The 10,387-nt window shown below is 49.3% G+C and overlaps 1 protein-coding gene across 1 annotated transcript; it reads left to right on the forward strand.

Annotated features, from left to right (window-relative positions):
- The first annotated feature begins 5,410 nt into the window (after positions 1-5,410).
- Positions 5,411-5,785, forward strand: LOC116367474 (histone H2B). Its single transcript, XM_031818876.1, has one exon. It carries the CDS (start codon positions 5,411-5,413, stop codon positions 5,783-5,785), a length of 375 nt encoding a protein of 124 aa, XP_031674736.1.
- Positions 5,786-10,387: the final 4,602 nt, after the last annotated feature.

Below are 10,387 nucleotides of genomic sequence, written 5' to 3' on the forward strand. Positions count from 1 at the left end.
TTTTGATCCGATCATTACAACGTTAGCTGTGTGCACCCCATAATTCATGCGACTGACTAAGCTATTGAAAGTCAAATGATATATCTCTGTCCAGCGCAAGTGAAAGGTGGTCGAAAAAAAGTGGTACCAACGTTTTGGTTGAAGGTACAGGAAATGTTGTAGGCCACCCAATTAGACGTGATATTATTAAGTCGCCCTTTTGTGCTTGTTTGTGTGAGTGCATAGGTAAGTTGTTTCGATATGGTGGAATAAATGGAGAAATGAAAGGAATGTATTTAGTGGGATGAATTCAGTGTGCGATTGAATATTCCAATGCCATACCCATTGTTAGTCCTTTAGACTAGATCCGAGATCCCTTAAGAGAATGAAGAGAAAAGGTATCAGGACGGCAGGAATCAATAGATGTAATCATCAAGGGCTTGCAAAAGAGCTGTTACGAAACAGGACACAAGCAGCCGGGATGATTGCCCTATTAGTAGTTGACCAATTACAAAATAGCAATCAGCAATGCGGGCAGGTACGTGTTGATTGCTGTATTGGCTTCGTAAATAGGCTTCATAAGGAACTAAATGGCTCAGCACATGACACCTTCACAGTGGAGAATATTTGATACTACTGACTTCCGTTGAGTCGAGTCGTGTGTCCTTGACGTGATTTGAAGTCGACTTCTGATGTGGGATTTAGTTCATTTTTAAAAGAAGATTTGCTGAGGAATCGAAATGATAAGACAAAGTAAAGGCCCTAAATACAGGCTGCCAGTTAAATGCAGCAATGACACGGCTAAAGTGTGTAATTGCCGGACCAAAGAGCAGGAATTGTCTGCTGTTGCATCTTCACTCATGAGACAGGTAATAGCGGAGCTCCGTGGTGCTGAAAAGGACAGCGCCCCTGGCCATTTGCCAAAGCCTATTTCCCGTTGGAGGGATTCTTGACATGCTATAGGCACAGTTCAGTACACCCCTCATCCAACAGACAGACCCCCTCCTGTAATTGGTCCCAGAATCATCCACTTGATTCCCGACCACCAACCGATTCTCGGGGTGCATTGGTGTAAAATGTGGTCGTCGAGATAAAGTTCTATAGGCTACATGGGGTAATGGCATCTGGAGCTTTTTTTTTGGAGCTACCTACACCAGTAGGAGAGCTTACAGATAAAGAGTGCACTAGGCTAGAGAGAAAAGTAGCATTCCGTTTTTCATAAAGTAGGTCAATGTAACTTACCCTCTTTTGATACTTGAGAAACATACATTCACATGATGTCCAAATCTGCAAGAGACAAACCAGCAGAAAATCAGCAGGTGAACAAAAGGGTTAAGTGAATATGATTTAAGAGCAGTCAAATGAAGTAATAGTGACATAGATTGTAAGAACTGAAATCTACCATGTGAACATTGCATTGTGGCTTTAGAAGAGCATGTATTTGTAGATGAATGACAGATTAGGTTTGGTGACAAAGTAACTGTATAATTTGAGGTACTCTACATGAGCATGTGTTTGCCTATTTGATGATCTGTTGGTAGTTAATGTTTGATTTTGACCACGTACTTGTTGTGACAATTGCATCAGGTTGAGGGAGAAATGCTCTGTGTGGCCATTGTGAGTGGCACTTCTGATCCAGCAGGTGGTGTTAAGATCCCTCCCTATGTGGCTTGAATGATGAGCCAGTGTTGGCTAAATGACTTGTGGTCCAGTGGGTGGCGGTGAAATGCCTCCCTATCTATATGACTTGACCTATTCCTTTGACATTGTTCACTTGGAGATGATTCCGGTCTTCTTCGTGTCCTCTTCATGAGCACTTCTGCATGTCTTCCTTCCTGTCTTGCCATGTGTGTTTTTGTTAGATATCACTGGGCACATTCCTAACGTGGAGGTCGTTTGCATAGCTCATGTCATGTGGATATATAAAGTATTGTATTGTAAGGTATGTTAGTCTACGGACTGTCTGACATGGCTCGTCCATATATTGATGTATTCCAATTCCATTTGGGTGTATTGTGTGGAATGTTGGAACATGGTTCGATCTTACTTGTTAGACTTGACTGTGCTGTTGGAGCTAGTAACACAAGCATTTCTGCTAAACAGGTGTATGTATATCTCTCTAGTCACCCCCAAAACCAAATCTTTCTTTGGCCGCCTCTCCTTCCTTCCAGTTCTCTGCTGCCAATGACTGGAAGGAAGTAGAAAAATCTGTGAAACTGGAAACACTTATCTCCCTCACTAGCTTTAAGCACCAACTGTCAGAGCAGCTCACAGATTACTGCACCTGTACATAGCCCACCTATAATTTAGGCCAAACAACTACCTCTTTCCCTACTGTATTTAATGAATGAATTAATTTAGCTCCTTTGCACCCCATTATTTTTATTGCTACTTTGGACATTTGTTCCATTTGCAAATCTACCATTCCAGTGTTTGACTTGCTATATTGTATTTACTTTGCCACCATGGCCTTTTTTTGACCTTTACCTCCCTTATCTCACCTCATTTGCTCACATGGTATATAGACTTGTTTATACTGTATTATTGACTGTATGTTTGTTTTACTCCATGTGTAAGTCTGTGTCGTTGTATGTGTCAAACTGCTTTGCTTTATCTTGGCTAGGTCGCAATTGTAAATGAGAAGTTGTTCTCAACTTGCCTACCTGGTTAAATAAAGGTGAAATAAAAAAATAAATAAAAAAATGTGTCTATTTGATTAGGATTAGGACTTTTCCTCTATGTGTCGCACTTCCATTTCCACTGTCATTTATGCTGCAGGCTAATTACTACCAATGTCATTGTGGTCCAAGTTCAACTCCTAGCCTATAGGGTGTGGTAACAGGCCCTCTGTTATTTGTTGTTGTACTCTGCATGTGAAGTATCTGCACTGTAGCCTATAGAGGAACTAAGCCCTTGATAATAGGGGAACGCAAGCAGTTGAAGGGAACAAGTGGCAGAGTCTAACCTGCTGTTGAACACAAACTCCCAGTCCTATGATGTTGCTCTGTGAAGGAGGTTAGCTTTTCAGCATTCAATTCATGGCAGCCTTCTTCTCCCTGGTTGATTTGTGAATGTGAGTGATTCGAGAATGTTTGGCTTTGGTATCCAAGGTGTTTGAGATTGTTGAGGACCAGTGTTCCGAGGGGCTGACTGTGACATCATAAAGCGGAATGTAGTTAGTGTGCTGTTTGAGGGATTCCAATTCAGTCCGTTGCGGCCTTCCAGGCAGCGCAGTTGTGCTTCAAGTGTGCTCTCTGTGTGATGACTTGTTGTGCGCCTACACGGACGGAGTACAGCTACGAACGGAGGTGACATTTGGGGTAAGCCTAAGCCTTTTCGTAACCTTAACCTATTTCTTCTAACTTGCTATGCTTTGTGCTTTGATGACACTAGCTGCATCCCAGCTAGTTGAACGCTTGTCAGTCGTTCTCGGCAGCCACTAAGTACAGGTAAGAGACAATTATGGCAACAATAAGTTGTAAGATGAAACCTAGTCACATCTGAGATGTGAATCAACTGCACCGATTGATAAATCGCCAGTATGTGTCCTTGGGCCTCATTTGTCCCCTTTGCAATGACCTGTTGAGATCATTCGATGCAACATCTGAGGCTATCTGGCCTATAAAGGATCCACCTCATACCACTATTTCCATAATATAAGGCTATGTTATTGGTTTTTGAAAAAAGTACCATACAATATTTGCACATCCCTATCACCTCTGTACGCATAGGAAAACGATCCCTTTATTGTGTGTGTGTGTTGGGTGGGTGTCTGAGGAATGTTTTACAGCGTTTCAGCTTGCAGAGGTGTCACCACCCTTCCCATGGCCACCTGGATCCTGTCTTGGGAAGAAAAAGAAGAATGATGTTATTACATGGCCTTAAAGAGCTACATGACTGCTGAGGTGACATTACGGACCCCTTAGGATTTGTAGCGTTCCTTGTGTATTTGTTTCCCGTATATGTTCCACTTCGTTTCTCCTTTGTACTTGTGACACTATTTGAGGTTTTAACGCCTATCTCTATTAGGTGTGACTGGCAACTGCAGTGGGTTGAATCCTACTAGTTCAGTGTTTCCCAACTCCAGGCAGGGGTAGAGTAGCCATTTTTGTTGTAGCGCTGGAGAGGCACAGCTGATTGAAAGAGTTGAATCAGGTGCAACAACAACAACAACAACAACAACAACAACAAGAAGAACAACACCAATCAATGTGAAGAGTGGGACACAGATTAGTAGTGGATCCCCCAGTTGTCACAGTTGGGCCTTGTGTTCAACATAGCTCAGTATTTGAGTGTGTTTCCCGCGCATGTAAGTAGCTTTCATTTCTTCTTCCTCCATAGTTCCCTAGAACGAACGCCCTCCCCTTTGCAGCAGAGGCCAGGCAAAAGCGCGCGCTTTCTGTGCCACTGGCTTCAATCAGGTCCACCAAACGCAGATAATAAGAGCACCAAGCCCCAAAAATTGCGTCATTCATTCACTTGAACTCAGCTAGCGAACTACACGATGTCTGGAAGAGGTAAAGGCGGCAAGGGACTCGGAAAAGGAGGCGCCAAGCGTCACCGTAAGGTTCTCCGCGATAACATCCAGGGAATCACCAAGCCCGCCATTCGCCGTCTGGCTCGCCGTGGCGGCGTGAAGCGTATCTCCGGCCTGATCTACGAGGAGACCCGCGGTGTCCTGAAGGTGTTCCTTGAGAACGTGATCCGTGACGCCGTCACCTACACCGAGCACGCCAAGAGGAAGACCGTTACGGCCATGGACGTGGTCTACGCTCTGAAACGCCAGGGACGCACCCTGTACGGTTTCGGCGGTTAAACGCACTCTTTTCGGAACGTCAACATCCCGACTTGAACCCAAAGGCTCTTTTAAGAGCCACCCACATCCGCTTCAAAAGGGCCAAATCCATTGTAGGAAACCATGAGCCACTCTTGAGTGGACAGGGAGGGAGTGTTAAATGACAGGAGGCTATGTTCAGTACAGTCGTATTAAACCACGAGCCACTCTGAGTGGACGGGGAGGGAGTGTTCATGACAGGAGGCTATGTTCAGTGCAGGCTTTGCGTACAGTCGTATTACGAGACACCTGAAATAAAGGCACCACGCCTGGGAAATCCCCACCAAGTCCAAAAAGGGGTGCCTTATGTCTGGCCATTGCATGGATCTTTTTTTGAAACACACCATTCCCCACCAGTGACAGAGCATAGGCTATGGAATAAGGGGGGGGGGGGGGGACAGGTCTTTGTTAGGGAAGCAAGCCTCTGAGTGGAAGGCTCTTATGCGCGCTCAGCTCCACTGGGCAAATGGCAGGGGCGCCTATGAGAAAGCAGGGGTGTGTCCACGGCCGGCGAATTAGCTTAGCTTCGTCTTCATAAGACGGAAAGGGCTCTCCACCCCCTCATTCGTTTGTGAGAAGCAACGAGACATCAGCATCATGCCCGAGCCAGCAAAGTCCGCGCCCAAGAAGGGCTCCAAGAAAGCCGTCACCAAGACCGCAGGGAAAGGCGGCAAGAAACGCCGAAAGTCGAGGAAGGAGAGCTACGCCATTTACGTGTACAAAGTCCTGAAGCAGGTCCACCCCGATACCGGCATCTCCTCCAAGGCCATGGGAATCATGAACTCGTTCGTGAACGACATCTTCGAGCGTATCGCCGGAGAGTCGTCTCGCCTGGCCCACTACAACAAGCGTTCCACCATCACCTCCAGGGAGATCCAGACCGCAGTGCGCCTGCTGCTCCCCGGAGAGCTGGCCAAGCACGCAGTGTCCGAGGGCACCAAGGCCGTGACCAAGTACACCAGCTCCAAATAAACAGCGCATTTGGAGTGCTGTAGTAACCCAAAGGCTCTTTTAAGAGCCACCCACCCTGTCAGTGAAAAAAGCAAATCCATGTGTGTGTGTGTGGAGGACATGTGTCCAATTGTGGGGAGGGGGGGGGATAAAGGATGCTGACATGAACAGGGTAGGAATGTGTGCATGCCAGTAGAACACAGTGAGGGGGAGTCCAATGACTGGAGCCTGTATCACTTTAGGCCGTAGCAGGGACCCTCTGCACACATGAAGAACAGTCTCCGAGCAAGTGACGTCACCGATTGAAACTAGCCGTTCCACCTGTACAAGAGGGGGGGGAGGAGGAGGAGAAGAAGAGCCTCCAAATCTCTCTCTCTCTCTCTCTCGGCCTATATCAGGGCGAACAAGCACATGGGGCGCCAGCCTCCATAGCGCCGGCCGCACAGCCAGACACAAAGACCGGCACGAGTCACGCTGCGGAGTCAAGCGAGGAAGGACTGCGAGAGAGAAGGGCACAAAAGCCTATCTCGGCCTGTTCACAGACAGACGAGCTGAGTGAGCTCAACTACTTTGGCCCTCACCTCATCTGCTTTTGAAAGAGACACACAGAGAGAGAGACCACCTAGCAGAAGAAAAAAACACACACTGTGCACAAAGAGCAGGCTCCAAATCCAACTAAAGGACTAATAAAACATCACACACAGTGTATTATTTCCTGTGCCTCCTGGACACATGACGAATACAAGGTGAAACTAGTCTCAGCCAGGCCTCACAAGTGCATGTGTTTTAAGGTCCCCAAAAGAGCTCTCCTTTAAAACACCAAGGAGCACATCAGGGGACGCCAAACCATTTGATTCCCTTGCCAGACATCTCGGCTCACTCCACAATCAATGGTGCTCGCAATCGGATGCACTTTTAGGCCATTTAGGAGACAAATAGCACAGGAAAAGCAGTGCGCACCGCTCCACCCGACAGTCGAACGGTGAGGTTTTGAGCGAGTCGCAGCAAAATGCACGGGGCTTCTGCAGCCCACATGACTTTATTCTGAACGGACACAAGTCTGCTCGCTGGGCCGTTCGCTTTTGGGCCAAAAACACGGCTCCGTCGGTGACTTTTGGCCCGATATTGGCGACCAGAAAACACAAGTGAAAGAGCATTTGGCCAGCCCGGAGAAGCCGAGCTGGGTGGCTTGAGTCTACATGGTTCTCATGTCGCGTTTAAGGCCAGCCCCCTGCACGGTGTAGAGCTTCAATAGCGCAGAGCAGCGTCTACAGCAAAGTACTCCTCCTCACAGACTACCGTAGTGTTGTAAGTGTGTGTGTTTACCGGACCGAACGACAGACATGGCAGAAGTCGCACCAGCACCCGCCGCCGCCGCGCCGGCCAAGGCACCCAAGAAGAAGGCAGCAGCCAAGCCCAAGAAAGCGGGACCCAGCGTAGGCGAGCTCATCGTCAAGGCGGTGTCCGCCTCCAAGGAGAGGAGCGGCGTGTCCCTGGCCGCGCTCAAGAAGTCTCTGGCGGCAGGCGGCTACGACGTGGAGAAGAACAACTCCCGTGTCAAGATCGCCGTCAAGAGCCTCGTCACCAAGGGCACCCTGGTCCAGACCAAGGGCACCGGTGCCTCCGGCTCCTTCAAGCTCAACAAGAAGGCCGTCGAGGCAAAGAAGCCCGCCAAGAAAGCCGCAGCCCCCAAAGCTAAGAAGGTGGCCGCCAAGAAGCCCGCCGCCGCCAAGAAGCCCAAGAAGGTAGCAGCCAAGAAGGCCGTGGCCGCAAAGAAGTCCCCCAAGAAGGCCAAGAAGCCCGCTACACCCAAAAAGGCCGCCAAGAGCCCAAAGAAGGTGAAGAAGCCCGCCGCAGCGGCCAAGAAAGCGGCCAAGAGCCCCAAGAAGGCTACCAAGGCAGTGAAGCCCAAAGCCGCCAAGCCCAAGGCAGCCAAGGCCAAGAAGGCAGCCCCCAAGAAGAAGTAAACCTATTCCAAACAGTGTTCTTTCTACTCGACACATGTTGTTACCACAAAAGGCTCTTTTAAGAGCCACCCACCTCTTTCCATAAAAGCGCATGTCATTCCATGTACGTCCTACCTACCTACCTACCTGTGGTGCAAAAGATATGAAATGAATGACTTACGCACCACATGTTCGAGTGGCTAAATGGCTTTACATTTGTCACTCAAGAGTGCAGCACCCTCACCAGTCAACATTGGTGTGATATGTGTTAGAATTCGCATGTCACATTGATCCTGATAATAAGAGGAATACATACTATAGTGTGTTGGACAGCAGCCATTTGTATTATGAGCCACTCTCGAATTGATTGATACATGTTTCAGTGATTTGAGTTGTCACTTTGGCGCTCCCGCCAATGAGAAAAAGTAACAAAAGTCGGAGGGAAACAGAGTAGCCTAGCCCTTGTCACTCTGCTGCCTGCGGGCGGGCGGGCGGGCTTAGGGCTGACTGTCTGTCTCTCCCTCACTCCAATTGGATAAGGGCACACCGGTCCAGTGGCCAATCGATGCCTCTTGTGGCGAGGTATAAGTAAGGCTCTCGAGGTGGCCAGCGCCTCATTGAGACTTTCTGTGACATACTGAAGCTACCAATATGAGCGGAAGAGGCAAAACCGGAGGCAAGGCCAGGGCGAAGGCAAAGACACGTTCATCCCGTGCCGGGCTCCAGTTCCCCGTGGGCCGTGTGCACAGGCTGCTGCGCAAAGGCAACTACGCCGAGCGTGTGGGCGCTGGCGCACCAGTCTACCTGGCCGCAGTGCTCGAGTACCTGACTGCTGAGATCCTGGAGTTGGCCGGAAACGCTGCCCGTGACAACAAGAAGACTCGTATCATCCCCCGTCACCTGCAGCTGGCAGTCCGTAACGACGAGGAGCTGAACAAACTGCTTGGCGGCGTGACCATCGCTCAGGGTGGTGTTCTGCCCAACATCCAGGCAGTGCTGCTCCCCAAGAAGACTGAGAAGGCCGTCAAAGCCAAGTAAAATCGCTGGTGCGGCTGCAACTTGACTACTCAACCCCCAAAGGCTCTTTTAAGAGCCAACCACCTAGCTCAGCAAAAGCGCAAAGTGTCCTTTGTATGCCTGGCCAACTATTTGGCGCGTTTGTTAGATACACACATAAACACGGCACAGTATCAAGTGCCCACATGAGGCCTAAAATGAAGAATAACAAGTACTAGGCTAGAATGAGAGAGCATTATTGCGCGTAAAGAGTAACGTTGCTCGCGGCCCTAACAAAAGACCCAAGCGGGCCTCGGCGAGGGAGGGGGTTGCATTTTGGGGCGGCACGGAGAGGCCGAGCCTCCCGTCCAATGGGCGGCGGAGGAGGCCTCCGCAACGGGCCAATCAGGGCGGTGCGGAGATGGTGACCAATCAGCAGACGCCGCTGCCGGCTTTATAAACTTCACATAGGCATTTGGAGGCTATACTCCGACTGTGAAAGAAGGAAGCTAGCTAGCGCCATGGCCAGAACCAAGCAAACCGCTCGCAAATCCACCGGTGGCAAAGCACCCAGGAAGCAGCTCGCCACCAAGGCTGCGCGCAAGAGCGCCCCGGCCACCGGCGGCGTGAAGAAGCCTCACCGTTACAGGCCCGGCACCGTGGCTCTTAGAGAGATCCGTCGTTACCAGAAGTCCACTGAGCTGCTGATCCGCAAACTGCCTTTCCAGCGCCTGGTGCGAGAAATTGCCCAGGACTTTAAGACCGACCTGCGCTTCCAGAGTTCCGCAGTGATGGCCCTGCAGGAAGCAAGCGAGGCTTACCTGGTCGGCCTGTTCGAGGACACCAACCTGTGCGCCATCCACGCCAAGAGGGTGACCATCATGCCCAAGGACATCCAGCTGGCCCGTCGTATTCGCGGAGAGCGCGCATAAACGATGACCTGATCTCCAAAATCCCCCAAAGGCTCTTTTAAGAGCCACCTCCATATTTCAGTCAAAAAGGCACAATTGTTCCATTTGTACACGCCCCTTTCCCACAGTGTTCCCTGCTCTCGAGTCCCTACAGACCGTGGTTCGATTCCAGGCTGTATCACCACCGGCCGTGATTGTAAATAAGAGTTTGTTCTTAACTGACTTGAGTCGTTTCAATAACGCTCTCTATATGTGATTAGATGTATGCCTAGAGTAGAAGAGGGGAAAAATACAGTAGCAGTAATGAGTGATAGTAATGATATAGGGCAAAAAGTGGCGAAAATGGTCACTATGTAGCTAAGAACAACTGACTTTGAAAGGTTGAGAGGGGTAGAGAGGGGAAAAGTTTTACCGTGGAGCACGGAGGCCATCTAGTGGTTAAACGCGGGTACTGTCAGCGTGTGAGCACGTCATAGTTGCTCCCTATTGGTATTTGATCTTCAGGCCAGTGTTTCCCAAACTCGGTCCTCGGGTCCCCAAGTGGGGCACGTTGTGTTTTTCGAATCCAATTGCTCTTGGAATGTAACATGCTAGAGTATGTCTTTTCCTTTGTGAAAATGGCCATTCAATCATTTCTGGGCCATGTGACATTCCTCGATGGCCCAAAAAATCCATGTTTGATCCGATCATTACAACGTTAGCTGTGTGCACCCCATAATTCATGCGACTGACTAAGCTATTGAAAGTCAAATGATATATCTCTGTCCAGC

Source organism: Oncorhynchus kisutch, unplaced genomic scaffold (assembly GCF_002021735.2).
Source record: "Oncorhynchus kisutch isolate 150728-3 unplaced genomic scaffold, Okis_V2 scaffold1678, whole genome shotgun sequence".
Lineage (NCBI taxonomy): Eukaryota > Metazoa > Chordata > Actinopteri > Salmoniformes > Salmonidae > Oncorhynchus > Oncorhynchus kisutch.

Coding starts and splice junctions, on each gene's coding strand:
- LOC116367474 (XM_031818876.1), top strand. CDS start 5,411: ATGCCCGAGCCAGCAAAGTCCGCGCCCAAGAAGGGCTCCAAGAAAGCC.